Here is an 18,656-nt window from a genome sequence, read left to right on the forward strand (position 1 = left end):
GGGTTGTGGGAGAGTGTCCTGATCAAAAAGATACTTTCTATCTAGAAATCAACTACACTGAACAAAATGGATATCTCAAAATTTTGATTGGATGTGTTTTGGGAAATGCTGTGCGTGGCGGGGGGGGGGGGGGGGGCTAGTTGCCCTCCAATCACTTTCTACTATTAAAAAGGGCACAAGCCACTCCAATTTCCAATCGAATTAGCCCTTTTCGAAGTTTCTACGACAACTCCTTCGATACGAAGTGCCCTGGTATGGAAAAAAACAAAAAACAAAAAAATAAATAATATATTGTGCCAACATCGTTCTTTACTTAGGCAGCGCGATTGCGTTGCCTATGATTTCTTTGTATTATTATTATAGTGCTATGTGCCACCTACTTCAGGATTATAAGGATGTTTCGCGGACAAGGTCGTAGCATTGTTTGTGCGAGACGATGGGTGTTTTCACACTACGTTCGTGCATTGTTTCACTCTAGCATAACTTAAGCATCACTCTAGCATCGTTAGTTATTGGAATAAAAAAAAAAGAAGAAAAATGTTACTTTTAATGGCAATTACGAGTAGAAAAAAAACATTAACCATTTTCATCAAACAGTTCGTGGTAACGAACTGTAAGTAAGGAGCGACCCGGCTCAATGGTAACCGAAACTCTAGAAAACGGGTTTTTGATACCAATAGATAAATCGAAAGAATCAGATTTCAATGCTGATTTCAAATATATAACTTTCATCAAGTTTAGTGCTACCCATCAAAAGTTACGCGCCTGAGAAAATTTGGCCGATTTTCGAAAAAAGGGGGAAAGACCCCCTAAAAGCAATAGAACCTTAATGAAATCAAACCATCGTATTCAGCGGATCAGATACCCCTACGGGAGAGGTTTCGAGCTCTTATCTACAAAAATGCGGAATGTTACATTTTTTGCCAGAAGAAAGATCACGGATATTGAGTTATTTGTTTGTTTTTTTTCCCCAGAATGAATTGTACTGACCAAGCGGTTCTTAAATATTGTAGGAGGAATCATGCGAGTGAATGTTAGACGCTCTTGTTCTATGTGCGATCTACCAAAAAAATGGAGGGCAAAAAGGCCCCCTCCTACGCATATTTTTTTCCCAAAGTCACCCGATCAAAATTTTGAGATAGCCATTTTGTTTAGCATGGTCAAAAATATAATAAATATGTCTTTTAGGATGACTGAATTCCCCGAAGTTCCCAGAGGGAGGGCTAAAAGTTATGAACTTTACCCAATTTTAACATATAGTATTGGTTTTTGGGAATTATACAGATGTTTTCTGGTGGTTTTTTTTTCTCGTAAGGTGTGGTAAGGGGGGGTAGGTGGTTATTTTGGAGGATCTGTTAATGAAGGAAGTTTTCATGGGGGAAGGGAAATTTCCATGAAGGGGGCGCCGGACTTGCCAGCATTATTTATTGGTTATTGGGAAGTATACAACCATTTTCAGGAAGGATTTTCAACTGAAATGATTTTCAACTGAAAAGTTTTTTCAACTGAAATGTAAGAAGGAATATTAGAACTTAAAACGAACAGAAATTATAACGTATGTGAGGGGGTTCTCCTCCAAGTCAATACCTCACTCTTTACGCTACAGTTTTTTTTAGTGCTTTTAAAAGAGCTATCTGTTCTAATTAAACGCCATTTGTGATTCAGGGGTTTGTGAATCAAACATTTTTTTTTAACTTTTAACGTAAAGAGCGTGGTATTGACTAAGGCAGAACCCCCTTATATACGTAATAAAATATACTTAATAAAAAAAAAAAAAAAAAAACAAGCGATACGGCTCAATAGTAATCGAAACTCTTAAAAACGGAGTTTTGATGTCAATAAATGTATCAAAAGAATGGGCTTATAATTCTAATTCTAAATATATAAATTTTATTAAGTTTAGTATTACTCATCAAAGTCTACGAGCCTGAGAAAATTTACTCGATTTTTTAAAGAGGGGGGAAACATCCCCTACAAGTGAAAGAATTTTAATGAAAATCACACCGTCAGATTCAGCGTATCAGAAAACCCTATTACATAGGTTTCAAGCTCATATCTGCAAAAAATCTGCAACTTTGTATTTTTTGCCAGAAGAAAAATATAGAAGTTAGTTACGTAAGGTAATTTGTAAAGACATCCATTTAGCAAAATAAAAGTAAAATTTTTATGCAAATAAAAGCTGCATTAACTAAAAAACGATCAGAAATTAAATAAAAAAACAAGTTTTTTCAACTGAAAATAAGGAGCGACATTAAAACTTAAAACGAACAGAAATTATTCTGTATATGAAAGGGGCTGTCCCCTTCTCAACACATCACTCTATACGCTAAAGTTTAACACTTTCTCACAACTCCATTTTTAAAAACAATATAAAACTTTAGCGTAAAGAGCGAGGCGTTGAGGCGGGGACAGCCCCTTTCATATACGGAATAATTTCTGTTCGTTTTATGTTTTAATGTCTCTCCTTACTTTCAGTTTAAAAAACTTGTTTTTTTTATTTAATATGATAAAGAGTTCAGGTTAAATTTAACTATATCAAAATAAAAATTGTTGTTGTTGAGTTTTTGTTGTTATAAATTGTTTTGTTGAATTTTCACGAACACGAATCATTCATTTAGACAAATATATGTTACTTTTGCTCATTAAGATCCTTTGACAGGAAAAGAGGGGACATTCCATCAAAATTTATATTTAAGAACGGAGTTGTTACATACCACATACATCTCCTTGAGGAACGCTCCCGGGTTCGCAAACTATTTTCTGCTCACCCGCAAAAACAAGTTGTTCAACGGGTAATTTCCTGCCACCAAGTTCAAGATCTAATTCACCAACTGTTGCTGCCCTTTTAAGACCATCTTCAAGATTTTCCAGCTTTTGTGATGGAGGCATACTGTTGTTTACAATCACAGTGCCTAAAAACATGTGATAATCATTCGGGAATAACCCTCTGCTTTAACATGAGCGTAAAGTACCCACCTTAAAAAAAACTGAGTCAATAGTTGAATAAAACAGATTTTTCAAACTACCACATCCAACGAAAAATTTCGACCCGTCTTCAATTTTCAACCCATCTCACTTAAGGATCAGAGCTGTGCACACCAATGACATATAAATGTTTTTTTTTTTTCATTTACTTTAAAAAACGTCTATGAAATGATAAAATGTTCATTTAGTAGCCGCTTATAATGAAATAACAAAACAATAGAATACGACGAAGAAACGAAAAACACAGCGAATTAACTCAATTTATAACAGTTGATGGTACAATGGGAACAATGACACAAATTAAAAAATGAATGGTGATCAACACAAAAGACCAACAAAGCGAAAGAACAAAACAAAAAGTTACTAGACTTTCAACTCTGTAATGTTTTATATATCATTTCAATACATAGCACACCTAATAAGGCCTAGAAGCTCAAATTCTGTTGGATCAATATTGCAACATAAACCAAATCAATTTTGTAATAAATTACAATAAATAAAACAGTTTTCCCAGTTTCTGTTTTGTGTTTATTTGCATAAATTTTGCAAACATTTATGTAAATTTTGCATAAGAAATTCATACAAATTTTGCATAAATTTTGAAACTAAACTTTGTCAAGATAACAAACAACCCTGATTTTTTTATTTGGATCAGTATCCTTAAAAAAAAAAAAAAACCTGTTGAAAAAAAAAGTTGTTGAATTTTCTACACGAATTTTGTAGTTCTAATTTTTTTTTTTAGTTCTGAACGTTTTATAATGGAATATTGTCTCCCAAGCATTTTAAACATCTTATACTGTTAAAATATAACATCTTATACGTCTTATACATTTCAAACATTAATAGTCTCTTCCACAATATACACCTTCTAACTGCACTATAAAAAAGGTGTCCCTTGATACATTTTCAAAATAATTTTTCATATCAATAAAAAAAGATTTTATAAGAACAGATATACTGGCAGACGTTTGTTCCAAAGAGGATAATCGCAAGATTCAAAAAATGACTGCGAGGGAAAAGTAATTAATGTCAATGATTTGATTAGCTGGCTGGAAAACAAAACTAGTAGATTGTTAAATTGAATTGCTAATTATAATTAAAAATATGTTAATTATGGAGCTTAAAACTGTTAATCATTATCAAAATAGCAACACATTTGCTATTATATCGTCCCGTGGACCCATCGTTGGTCCATTCCTGCTAGTAAATCACAATTTTCTAAGGCCGTACCCAGGATTTTTTCGGAGGGGGAGGGTTACTAAAAAAATGGGGGGGGGATACACAAAAAAAACTCAAAAACGCATACAAAAATTGTTTATGTCCATATTTGTTACGTTTTTACGAGTCGAACAACCATTTCGGGGGGGGGGACCCACTACCCCCCTGGATAAGGCCTTGAAATTTTCAAACATTTCCGTTGTGTTTTTTTCAAAAGTATAAAGTTTTTAAGGCAGAATCGCATTTTTGCCTTTGTTACCACGATAAAGCGTGAAAATGAATTAAGCTGCTCGGTACTATATGCTTTTAACATTGTTTTTACCATTGTGTACTATATGTTTTTAACATAAAATTAACAATTTTGATTATTCTTCCACTTTAACTTTTTTTTTAATATTGGCACCAACTACAATCAAAATTGTATAACTGCAAATGTAAGTCATTTTCATTGAACATTCTCAATATTTCTTATTTCTTGTTAAAGATACTAATATTAATACTACTACTATTATGTAGTTGAAGCACCACATTATTTGAGGTCAACACAGCTTCGCACGCTACTCCTCCACCCCAATCTATTCAAAGCTTCACTCTTTATCCCTATCACAAAGTTCCAACTTCCTTTAAACTTCTTTTTTTAAATTTCATTTAATTCCTTCTATATGACCTTTTTCCATCACATTTGGGGACGACCAGATTTTCGTTTGGCCCATGATGGATGGCCAAAAAGAACAATCTTTGGCAATCTACCATCCTTCATCCGTGAAACGTGTCCGAGCCATCTCAACAGTTCTTTCAATATAGTCGTAGGAAATGAGGTAGAATAACATTTTTTTTTCTAAGCTTGATGCGTAATAAGAGTCAGTCAAAAAGTCACTTCAAACTATCCATAGACAATGCCGCTTGAAAATATTTAGCAAGTCCGCCTTCCGAAGTGCCCACGTTTCAGAACCATACTTGACCACTGTAATGACCTTAGCTTCGAATATTCTTATTTTGGCTAGAGGACTTATCTTCTTATTTTCCAAAGTAAAAAAAACACCTAATCATACTACTCAGGTAAGTGAATTAATCGACTTATGGCTATCCGTTACCCAACATCACCTCTGAACCATAATTTATTACTAGTCTAAGCGACTTAGTCTTCTTAACATTATTAACTTAGAAACATGCTCTTATACACTGAACTTTCAAAACCTCAAAAACTGTTTCATCTGCTAAATTTGTTATTTCGGACACTCAGATCATCTGCATAATCTAAGTGTATGAGAGTTTTACTTTCCCATATGATTCGATGCTCTTCCATAGCTTTTGCCATTTTCTTTAGCACAAAGTCTGTCAAAATAATCCGAAAATAGGTAGGACACAAACCTTTCTTAGCCCCTGATTCAAAACCTAACAAACTACAAAGCACACTTCCTACCTCAACCGCAGCAACACCGTTCTTGCACATAGCACTAATCACTTCATTGTGCTTATTTGATACAACATACAAGGATAGGACCTTCCTTAAAGCTTTTCTATCGGCTCAATCTAAAACCTTTTCATGATCTACAAAATCTGGAAGAGCCAGACACTCCTCGATTATCCTCTCCACAATTATCTCACAATTATTATCACAGACACTCCTCAATTATCCTCTGCTCAATTATCTCTCAACACATCCTCTCCTCTTCCTAAGACCACACTGTCCTTCTCTTAAACCTTTATTTGCAGCACCTCCTAGTCTAAAAATTATCATCAAGCTAAGTAATTTGCTGCCGAAAGAAACCAAGCTAATATCTCTATAATTACCATACTCACTCTTATTACCTTTATTATAAAGGGATTTAATTAAAGTTTTCTGAAATCACTAGGTACTTCTTCTTTTTGAACAAAAAAAAAAATCATATAATCTTGAATAACTAATCCTTAGGTTTGTAACCACCATATTTCAAAAACTCATTTACCACACTATAAGTACTAGATGCCTTTTTATTTTTACCCTTTTAGTACTGTCTCTGACTCCTTCCTGCAGAATGAATCTTCATTCCCTTCCGAATTGTCCAAAAATACTTCATTCTTTTCTATATCGTTTCTGACAACTTTATCACAGTTTAACTTACTCTAAATATCCCGCCCATCCCTTTGTGGTAAATTTTTACCAAATCATTTTATTGACTTACAAATAAAGTGAATGTACCATTCGATGCCTTTTTTTATGCTCTTTACGAATATAATAATCATTTTGGTCAGAAATGACTTTTACCCCCACCCCTATAAATACCAAATCGGGGTATACATGTGCACATTAAGGAGGGGGGGAGTTTAATCTTACTTCTCATTTACGTCAGAAATGAAATTTACCCCCAACCCCCCTAATGTGCAAATATATACCCTGAATTGGTATAAATAGGGGTGGGGGTAAAATTAATTTCCGACCAAAATTATTATTATATTTGTAAAGAGCACATAAAAGGCATCGAGTGGTATATTCCCCTTATTTGTAAGTCAATAGTATGATTTGGTAAAAATTTATCCCTTTTTTAACACTTTCCTTGTCACTGATTGTGGTATCATTAATGTATTGAACTATAGGGAAAAGATGGCAATATGCAGAAGGTGGGCACACTGCCCCTCTCTGAGCCAGACTCACGAAAACAATTTCAATCCGTTGATGGAGCCATAAACTGGGTGCTTAAACTCATCCATAATTGCAATGCTAGAATTTTAGCAGAACGACAGGCATGATCCCCTTTGAAAATAGAATTATGCAAGATTTTACAGTTTATATCATTGCAAAAGCAAAGTGGGACATTTCCCCTTTCAAAACCCTTTAACTTTTCACCTCCATCATGTAAGTAGAAAGGTGGGCCTGTTGCACCTTGTTTGAATAGCAAACGTAAATTAATTTTCTATATGTACGATTTTATGCTCAAAATGGTTTCCTGGCCCCTTGAACGCTCATTCTCTTCTCATAACAATTTATTATGAATATGATCGAGGGCACAGAGTGGGCTGCTGGACTATGCAATACCGTTTCCCATCGCAGAACTTTTCAGCGGAAAGAAAGACGGATTTTTTCTTTCATTGACTTCCTTCAAATTGATGTGGGAAGTGCTATAGGCCAATGTATAATGAGACGAATAATCTTCAATGGTGCTTTTCCCCTCTTCGACCTCTAATCCATCTGAAACTTACAGGTTAGGTTATTTCGGACCAAATGACCAGAGCAGATAGATTTTCAGAGGCTTCCACCATTTCTCAGCCCCAAATACTTTTTGTATTTATGTGTTGATGTTCACATGAAATTTGTTAAGATGGTACCAACAGCCGAGAGGACTTAAATCAAGGAATTTTAGACTGTTGAACTTCACAGCCCTGGCACTAGTAGGTTCTCAATCATCACCTTTCGAAGATTCCTTCTCTATCACAAAGAGTGACTTGTAAGCAAGAGTCGTAAGACTTATTCCTTTTCACGGACAAGAGGTTATATACTTGTGCTAATGGGTATGCCTTTTCATATGTTTTCAATATGTCTTTAGATAGTAAACTGCTTTTCATAGACTTACTTACTTTGAGCTTGCAACAGGACTAGGCGTTTTCCTCCTCACCTTTCATCTGGAATTCACATGTTCCATGAGAATTCGCTTAGCTGTAAGCTCGGCTGGGCTTGCAGAGGCATATGACTAGCCCCCACCCAAGGCCAAAGAATTAGAAACACCAGGGCTTGAAACCCCGCCCTGACGGAGAAATTATTGCAATTCTAGCACGCCATCCACTCGGTTAGGGTGGCTCAAATTTGGTATGCAAGTAGTTACACAACAATTATACATGTGACGTAGTTTGGCAACTTTTGTTAAAGTGCTCATCCAACGATCTATTGCTTATAAAGGTAAAATTATATCTTTTTCAATATCAAACATATATGAAATGATTGTTAGGTGTTATATTTGAGGCAAAGTAACGTAGTCTTAGCTCAAACATGTTTAGAGATAACAGAAATTTTTAATAAAAATTCTTCTAGAGGCAGATCATTTGTAAAATTCGAACGGTTTGACAACAGCATCATTCACTCGAAGGCATAGAAACAAAATCAAAATAAATTTCTCGCAGCACTTTTGTAGGTAAGGCTTACCATAGTTAGCAGCAAGACTTCTAACCACCCAAGCCCCGTAAACACAGATTTATTTTTTAGGATTATCCAAACCCTTCTCTTTGCCATTCTACCCAAATCTATATAACTGATTTGTGATGATGCTACAAAGGCAAGGGAGTAAAAAGAGGTAAAGAGCTAAACTAAAAATAGTAAATAAAACTGATAAATAACCTAGGCTTTGACTGACAATTTCTACTTTTTACTCCACAGTATAGAAAAAGGTGTATATATAGATTGATCATTCTACGTAAATGAACCAATATGATCCTTACTTTTCACTGTAAAGTTTATTTGAATTTCCACGCCTGCAGTGGGCGCTGTTTCAGGCAAAGTCGTTTGTTCTATATCACGTCGTCTTCTTCTAGACGTGAAGATATCGTTGTCCAAATTATTCTCATCGTCAAAGGGTGAATATAATTCTAGACAAGCCGCATGTAGGGATTCCACTTCACAAATATCGCTGTCGCCACAAATTTCTGTCATTTTTCTCATCATCTTGTTGCGAATGTTGTGCTCGACCTATGAACAAACCTATCAATCTTTGTACCAAAATCAAAGTAGTTTTGGTGATATGTCTCTGGTGAGCACTGATAACATATTTTCATTATTTTGATATTATTGTTATTATATAAGCACTGTCATTGATATTAATGTTGTTATTATAGGGTTCCGGTGAAAGGGCTGTAAGTTACGCAATTTGCCCATATTGTTCATATATAGTATTTGTTATTTGGAAATATATGGACATTTTTTGGGGTAATTTTCTGAAGGGAGGGGGAGTGTTTTCCACGGAGATAATTTTGAGTGGGAAGAAAAGTTTCTATCTGAATTTTATGAGAGAATTGTTACAAGGGGGAGGGAGGATTTCCTAGAATGATTTGAAAAACAGTCGGAAATTAAATTAAAAATAAAAGTTCTTTTCAACTGAAAATGTGAAGCAACATTAAAACTTAAAACGAACAGAAATTATTGTGTATATAAGGAGGAAGGAGCTGTCCCTTCCCCAAAACCTTGTTCGTATTATCTTTTTTCCCCTTATCTTTCTGTTAATTAATTAAAAAAACTTTTTCCACAAAATAAGTTTTTCAAAGAAAAATAAAAAACTGCATTAAACAAAAAATGAGCAAAAATAAAATCAAATAATCGACCAAGCGTAAAACTACCACAAATCAGCAGCAATAAATAACCCCTATGCCTTCCCAAGGCCAGAACAAAATTTGCACTTTACTAAAAAATACAAATGAATGTGCATTGTCAGTTTAATATATATATATATATATATATATATATATATATATATATATATATATATATATATATATATATATATATATATATATATATATATATATATATATATATATATATATATATATATATATATATATATATATATATATATATATATATATATATATATATATATATATATATATATATATATATATATATATATATATATATATATATATATATATATATATATATATATATATATATATATATATATATATATATATATATATATATATATATATATATATATTATATATATATATATTTATATATATATATATATATATATATATATATATATATATATATATATATATATATATATATATATATATATATATATATATATATATATATATATATATATATATATATATATATATATATATATATATATATATATATATATATATATATATTAAACTGACAATGCACATTCATTTGTATTTTTTTTAGTAAAGTGCAAATTTGGTTCTGGCCTTGGGAAGGCATAGGGGTTATTTATTGCTGCTGATTTGTGGTAGTTTTACGCTTGGTCGATTATTTGATATTATTTTTGCTCATTTTTTGTTTAATGTAGTTCTTTATTTTTCTTTTAAAAACTTATTTTGTGGAAAAAGTTTTTTTTTAATTAATTTCTGTTCGTTTTATATTGACATAGCCTTTTAGGGAAAAACAAAATAATGCTTTAAATCTTTTATTTTTTTAAAGAATTTATAGTTTGGCCTGCTATTTGTATGATGGAAAAAATTTTCAGCAATTTTTAACAATTTACACCCTTTTAAAAATATGGACACAAATAGCAGTGTTTAATTTAGTTTCATACCTCCTCTAGCTGACCTGAAATGGAAAACTTGATGCCATTCGCAAAAAAAATCTGTTTACTGTCTTTGATAGCTTGGATACACTTACGCTATTTTGATTTGGTTAAATTTTAAGAGCAGAAGTAGCCCCAAAAGTCTGAACATAATACCCTCAGTCGTTCTTGGGTTACTGCTGAAATGCCTTATTGGGAATTATCATTAATACAGTGCATTTTGATTTAATCTTAAGGCAACATTTAGTTTTTAAACATAATGGGCAAATGTGAAGGTGGGCGTGGGAGGGGGATTAGTTGCCCTCCAATCACTTTTGACTGTTAAAAAGAGCATCAGCCTTTTCTATTTTCAATCGAATGAGCTCTTTTCGAAGTTCCCACGACAACTCCCTCGATACGAAGTGCCCTGATCTAAACGACAACAAAAAAAAAAATAATACATTATACCCACTTCGATCTTTACTATGAAAATGTCAAGCCTTCCAATCACTTTCGACTATTAAAAAGGGCACTAGGCCTTTCGATTTCCCATCGAATGAGCCCTTTTTGAAACGAAAACGCTTTCTATAAACACCTTAAATGCCCCAAGGGCACAAATTACAACCCTTACCCTAAGGGCTGTTAGGGTGGTTGTCATCTTCTAAGACCTAATTTCCAGAACTTTCAACTATGGTAAACAAAATGGCTATCTCAAAATTTGATTGGATGTGTTTGGGGAAATGATGGGCATGAGAGGGGCGGTAGTCGCTATCCATGCACTTTCAACTATTAAAAATGGCACTAGCTCTTTCAATTTCCAATCAAATAAGCCCTTTTGAAGTTTCTAGAACAAAACTTTCAATAAAAATCTTATATGCCCCAAGGGCATAACTTACAACCCTTGCCCTCAGGGCTGCGGGGGTTTCATTCTCAAAAACCTAATTTCTAGAACTTCCTACTACGTTGAACGAAATGGCTATCTGAAAATTTCGATTGGGTGTGTTTGGAGAAATGGTGGGCGTGAGAGGGGGGTAGTTACCTTCAAATCACTTTCGACTATTAAAAAGGGCACTAGCCCTCACAATTTCCAATTGAATGAGTCCCTTTTGAAGTTTTACGACAACTATATCTCTAAGAACCTTATATGCCTCCAGGGCATAACTTATAACCTTTGCCCTTGGGGCTCTGGGGGGTTCGTCATCCTTAAATACATAATTTCCAGAAATTTCAACTACGCTGAACAAAATGGCTATCTCTAAACTTTGATTGAATGTTTTTGAGGAAATGGTGGGCGTGAGAGGGGGGGTTAATTACTTTTTTTTAATTATTAAAAAGGGCAATTTAAATTTCCAATCAAATGAGCCCTGAAATTTCTACAACAACTTTCTATATAAACTTTATATGCCCCCAGGGCTTCATTTACAACCCTTGCGCTGAGGGATCTGAGGGAGTTATCATCCGAAAAGAAATTATTTCAAGAACTTTCAAACAAGAATGTGTTTGAGAAAATGAAGGGCGTGAGAGGGGCGTTAGTCGCTCTCCAATCACTTTCAACTATTAAAAAAGGCACTAGCCCTTTCAATTTCCAATTCAATGCGCCCCTTTGAAGTTTCTATGATAACGCTTTCAAGAAAAACCTTATATGCCCCCAGGGCATACCTTACAAACCTTGCCCTAAGGGCTGTGAGGGGGAGGGGTTGTCATCCTTAAAGACCTAATTTCCAAAACTTTCAAATACGTTGAGCAAAATAGATATGTAAAAATTTTTATCGGATGTGGAGAAAGGTGGGCGTGAGAGGGGGGTCAATTACTCTCCAATCACTTTCGATTATTAAAAAGGGCAATTTAAATTTCGAAAAAATGAGCCCTCTTTGAAATTTTTACAACAACTTTCTATATAAACCTTGTATGCCACCAGGGCACAACTTACAACCCTTGCAATGAGGGCTCTGAGGGGGTTATCATCCTAAAAGACCTTATTTCCAGAACTTTCAACTACGTTGAACAAAATGAATATCTCAAAATTTTGATTGGATGTTTTTGGGGAAATGGTGGGCGTGAGGGGGGGGTTAGTTGCCATTCAATCATTTTCGACTATTAAAGGGGCACTAGTCCTTTCAATTTTTAATTTAATGAGCCCTTTTTGATGTTTTTACAACATCGCTTTCTATAAAAACCTTAAATGCTCCCAGGGCATAACTTACAGACCTTGCCCTGGGTTTTTTTTGGGGGGGGGGGGGAGAGTTGTCATCCTTAAAGACCAAATTTCCAAAACTTTGAACTACGTTGAACAAAATGGCAATCTAAAAATTGGATGTGTTTGGGGAAAAGGTGGGCGTGAAAAGGGGTTAGTTGCCCTCAAATCACTTTCGACTATTAAAAAGGGCACTAGCCCTTTGAATTTCCATTCAAATGAGCCCTTTTTCAAGTTTCTATGACAAATATTTCAATAAAGAACTTACATACTTCAAGGGCATAATTTTTAACCCTTGCCCTAAAGACTCTGGGGGGAGTGTCCAGTTCAAAGTTATAATATCTATAACTTTAAACTACATTGACCAGAATGGATATCTCAAAATTTTGAGTGGATATGTTAGGGGAATGATGGGCGTGGAAGGGGTGTCAGTTGCATTGCAATCACTTTCTACTATTAAAAAGTGCACTAGCTCTTTCAATTTCCAATCGAATGTGCCCTTTTTGAAGTTTCTACGACAATGCTTCTATAAAAACCTTACATGCCCCCAGGGCATAACTTACAACCCTTGCCCTGAGGGCTGTGGGGGAGTGTCCAACCTAAAAAACGTAATTTCCAACTGGAAATCAGCTACGCTGAACAAAATGGAGATTTAAAAATGTTGTTTCGGTGTGTTTGGGGAAATGGTGGGCGTGAGAGGGCTTCTAGTTGTGCTTAAATCACTTTTGACTATTAAAAAGGGCACAAGCCCTTTGAATTTACAATCAAATAAGCCCTTTTTCAAGTTTCTACGGCAAAGATTTCAATCAAATATATATATATATATATATATATATATATATATATATATATATATATATATATATATATATATATATATATATATATATATATATATAAACTGACAATGCACATTCATTTGTATTTTTTTTAGTAAAGTGCAAATTTTGTTCTGGCCTTGGGAAGGCATAGGGGTTATTTATTGCTGCTGATTTGTGGTAGTTTTACGCTTGGTCGATTATTTTATTTTATATTTGCTCATTTTTTGTTTAATGTAGTTCTTTATTTTTCTTTGAAAAACTTATTTTGTGGAAAAAGTTTTTTTTTTAATTAATTTCTGTTCGTTTTATACTGACATAGCCTTTTAGGGAAAAACAAAATAATGCTTTAAATCTTTTATTTTTTTAAAGACTTTATAGTTTGGCCTGCTATTTGTATGATGGAGAAAAATTTTCAGCCATTTTTAATAATTTACACCCTTTTAAAAATATGGACACAAATAGCAGTGTTTAATTTAGTTTCATACCTCCTCTAGCTGACCTGAAATGGAAAACTTGATGCCATTCGCAAAAAAATCTGTTTACTGTCTTTGATAGCTTGGATACACTTACGCTATTTTGACTTGGTTAAATTTTAAGGGCAGAAGAAGCTCCGAAAGTTTGAATATAATACCCTCAGTCGTTCTTAGGATACTGCTGAAATGCCTTATTGGGAATTATCATTAATACAGAGCATTTTGATTTAATCTTAAGGCAACATTTAGTTTTTAAACATAATGGGCATATGGGAGGATGGGCGTGGGAGGGGGACTAGTTGACCTGCAATCACTTTCGACTGTTAAAAAGAGCATTAGCCCTTTCTATTTTCATTCGAACAATCCCTTTTCAAAGTCCCCACGATAACTTCTTCTATACGAGATTCCTTGATCAAAACAACAACAACAACAAAAATATCAGTTAAAACGTATTCCGATCTCTGCTATTAAAATTTCAAACTTTCCGATCAAGGTCACCAACTACGAAGAGCAGTAGATCTTGTGATTTACCGTCGAATAATCTCTTTTGAAGACAAAAACACTTTCTTTAAACATCTTATATGCCCTCAGGGCATAAATTACGACCCATACCCTTAGGGCTGTTAGGGTGGTTGTCATCTTCTAAGACTTAATTTCCAGAACTTTCAACTATGGTAAACAAAATGGCTATCTCAAAATTTGATTGGATGTGTTTGGGGAAATGATGGGCATGAGAGGGGCGGTAGTCGCTATCCATGCACTTTCAACTATTAAAAATGGCACTGGCCCTTTTAATTTCCAATCAAATAAGCCCTTTTGAAGTTTCTAGAACAACACTTTCAATAAAAATCTTATACGCCCCCAGGGCATAACTTACAACCCTTGCACTGAGGGCTGCGGGGGTGTCATTCTCAAAGACCTAATTTCCAGAACTTCCTACTACGTTGAACGAAATGGTTATCTGAAAATTTCGATTGGATGTGTTTGGAGGAATGGTGGGCTTGAAAGGGGGGTAGTTACCTTCAAATCACTTTCGACTATTAAAAAGGGCACTAGCCCTCACAATTTCCAATTGAATGAGTCCCTTTTGAAGTTTTACGACAACTATATCTCTAAGAACCTTATATGCCTCCAGGGCATAACTTATAACCTTTGCCCTTGGGGCTCTGGGGGGTTTGTCATCCTTAAATACATAATTTCCAGAAATTTCAACTACGCTGAACAAAATGGCTATCTCTAAACTTTGATTGAATGTTTTTGGGGAAATAGTGGGCGTGAGAGGGGGGGGGGTAATTACTTTTTTTTTAATTATTAAAAAGGGCAATTTCAATTTCCAATCAAATGAGCCCTGAAATTTCTACAACAACTTTCTATATAAACTTTATATGCCCCCAGGGCTTCACTTACAACCCTTGCGCTGAGGGATCTGAGGGAGTTATCATCCGAAAAGAAATTATTTCAAGAACTTTCAAACAAGAATGTGTTTGAGAAAATGAAGGGCGTGAGAGGGGCGTTAGTCGCTCTCCAATCACTTTCAACTATTAAAAAAGGCACTAGCCCTTTCAATTTCTAATTCAATGCGCCCCTTTGAAGTTTCTATGATAACACTTTCAACAAAAACCTTATATGCCCCAAGGGCATATCTTACAACCCTTGCCCTAAGGGCTGTGAGGGGGAGGGGTTGTCATCCTTAAAGACCTAATTTCCAAAACTTTCAAATACGTTGAACAAAATGGCTATGTAAAAATTTTATCGGATGTGGAGAAAGATGGGCGTGAGAGGGGGGTCAATTACTCTCCAATCACTTTCGATCATTAAAAAGGGCAATTTAAATTTCGAAAAAATGAGCCCTCTTTGAAATTTTTACAACAACTTTCTATATAAACCTTGTATGCCACCAGGGCACAACTTACAACCCTTGCAATGAGGGCTCTGAGGGGGTTATCATCCTAAAAGACCTAATTTCCAGAACTTTCGACTACGTTGAACAAAATGGATATCTCAAAATTTTGATTGGATGTTTTTGGGGAAATGGTGGGCGTGAGAGGGGGGCTAGTTGCCATTCAATCACTTTCGACTAATAAAAGGACACTAGCCCTTTCAATTTTCAATTAAATGAGCCCTTTTTGATGTTTTTACAACATCGCTTTCTATAAAAACCTTAAATGCTCCCAGGGCATAACTTACAGACCTTGCCCTGGGTTTTTTTTGGGGGGGGGGGGGAGAGTTGTCATCCTTAAAGACCTAATTTCCAAAACGTTGAACTACGTTGAACAAAATGGCTATCTAAAAATTGGATGTGTTTGGGGAAAAGGTGGGCGTGAGAAGGGGTTAGTTGCCCTCGAATCACTTTCGAATGTTAAAAAGGGCACAAGCCTTTTGAATTCCCAATCAAAGGAGCCTTTTTTCAAATTTCTACGACAAAGATTTCAATAAAAACCTTATATGCCCCCAGGGCATAACTTATAACCCTTATCCTGAAGACTGTGGGGGGAGTGTCCTGCTCAAAGGTATAATTTCCTGAACTTTAAACTGCGTGGAACAAAATGGATATCTCAAAATTTTGATTGGATATGTTTGGGGAATGATGGGCGTGGAAGGGGTGTCAGTTGCATTGCAATCACTTTCGACTATTAAAAAGGGCACTAGCCCTTTCAATTTCAAATCGAATGAGCCCTTTTTGAAGTTTCTACGACAACGCTTTCTATAAGAACCTTACATGCCCCCAGGGCATAACTTACAACCCTTGCCCTGATGGCTGTTGGGGAGTGTCCAACCTAAAAAACATAATTTCTATCTGGAAATCAACAACGCTGAACAAAATGGCTATCTAAAAATTTTGATTGGATGTGTTTGGGGAAAAGGTGGGTGTAAGAGGGAGGTTAGTTGCCCTCAAATCACTTTCGACTATTAAAAAGAGCACTAGACCTTTGAATTTCCAATCGAATGAGCCCTTTTTCAAATTTCTACGGCAAAGATTTCAATCAAAACTTATATGCCCGCAGGGCATAACTTATAACCCTTGCCCTTTTAAGTTCCAATCGAATGAGCCCTTTTTTAAGTTTCTACAACAATGATTTCAATAAAAACCTTATATGCCCCTAGGTCATAACTTATAACCCTTGCCCTGAAGACTGTGGGCGAGTGTCCTGCTTAAAGGTATAATTTCCTGAACTTTAAATTGTTTGGAACAAAATGGCTATCTAAAAATTTTGATTGGATGTGTTTGGGGAAATGGTGGGCGTGGGAGGGGTGATAGTTGCCCTCCAATTACTTTCAACTATTAAAAAGAACACTAGCCATTTCAATTTCCAATCGAATGAGCCCTTTTTGAAGTTTTTACGACAACACGTTCTATAAAAACCTTATATGCTCCCAGGGCATAACTTACAACCCTTGCCTTGAGGGCTGTGAGGGGGTTGTCATCCTCAAAGACGTAATTTACAGATTTTAAAACTACGTTGATAAAATGGCTATCTCAAAATTTTGATTGGATGTGTTTGGGGAAAATGTGGGCGTGAAAGGGGGGTTAGTTGCCCTCCAATCACTTTCAATTATTAAAAAGGACACTAGCCCTTTAATTTCCAATCGAATGAGCCTTTTTTGAAGCTTCTACGACAACGCCTTCTATAAAAAACCTCATATACCCCCAGGGCATAACTCAAAACCCTTGCTCTGAAGGCTTTGGGGGAGTGTCCTCCTCAAAAACATAATTTCTATCTGGAAATCAACTATGCTGAACAAAATGGCTATCTTAAAATTTTGATTGGATGTGTTTCGGGAAATGGTGGGCGTGGAATTGGTGTTAGTTGCCTTCCAATCATTTTCGACTATTAAAAAGTGCATAAGCCACTCCAATTTCCAATTGAATGAGCCCTTTACGAAGTTTCTACGACAACTTCTTCGATACAAAGTGCCCTGCTCTAAAGAAAAAAAAATAATAATACATCGTGCCAACATCGTCCTTATATGCCCTCAGGGCATAACTCAAAATCCTTGCCCCGAGGGTTGTGGGGGAGTGTCTTCCTCAAAAACATATTTTCTATCTGGAAATCAACTACACTGAACAAAATAGCTATCTCAAAATTTTGATTGGATAAGTTTGGGGGAATGATGGGCGGGGGGGGGGGGCTAGTTGCCATCCAATCACTTTCGACTATTAAAAATGACACTAGCCACTCCAATTTCCAATCGAATGAGCCCTTTTCGAAGTTTCTACGACAACTCCTTCGATACGAAGTGCCCAGGTATGGAGAAAAAAAAATAATACATTGTGTCAACATAGTTCTTTACTTAGGCAGCGCTATTGCGCTGCCTATGATATTTCCTTATCTTTTTTAATTTTGTCACTCGCGACAAGTTAAACATGTCTTAAAAAGACAAGGCTATTTCCTCTCCCCCCAGATTTTTCACCCTGCTCTTGGATTTCGAAAAATACCTTTTTTTTTACTGAAAATCCCTTGTTTTGGGATATTTTCGTTAGAGATTGAAAAGAATGTCATCTGAAGATTTAACAAAACACATTTTGTCCCCTCCCCCAACATTTTTGTGAATTGATGCCACCAAAAACAATCAAAGAAAAACTATAAATTGATAAATTTAGCACATAAAATACAACTTAGCATTATCAGGAACAATTGCGACTGCTTTATTTAAAAACAAAAAAATAAAAACAAAAACAAAAAAAATAACCACTGCCATACAAGAGGTTTCACTATCTAAAAATTTTAATCCG

At 35.0% G+C, this 18,656-nt stretch overlaps 1 protein-coding gene across 3 annotated transcripts in view; it reads right to left on the minus strand.

Moving 5' to 3' along the window:
- The window catches only part of LOC148944648 (sushi, von Willebrand factor type A, EGF and pentraxin domain-containing protein 1-like), a 190,846-nt gene that overhangs the window by 51,492 nt on the left and 120,698 nt on the right, over positions 1-18,656 (minus strand). For all 3 annotated transcript variants that reach the window (XM_089099709.1, XM_089099710.1, XM_089099711.1), the window contains exons 15-16: positions 8,614-8,860; positions 2,715-2,912 (exon numbers count right to left, since the gene is read on the minus strand). In XM_089099709.1, coding sequence (XP_088955835.1) covers positions 2,715-2,912; positions 8,614-8,860 — 445 coding nt within the window. The remainder of the gene's footprint in view (positions 1-2,714; positions 2,913-8,613; positions 8,861-18,656) is intronic.

Source organism: Artemia sp. Qi Xiang Cuo, chromosome 14 (assembly GCF_049724085.1).
Source record: "Artemia sp. Qi Xiang Cuo chromosome 14, ASM4972408v1, whole genome shotgun sequence".
NCBI classification, from domain to species: domain Eukaryota; kingdom Metazoa; phylum Arthropoda; class Branchiopoda; order Anostraca; family Artemiidae; genus Artemia; species Artemia sp. Qi Xiang Cuo.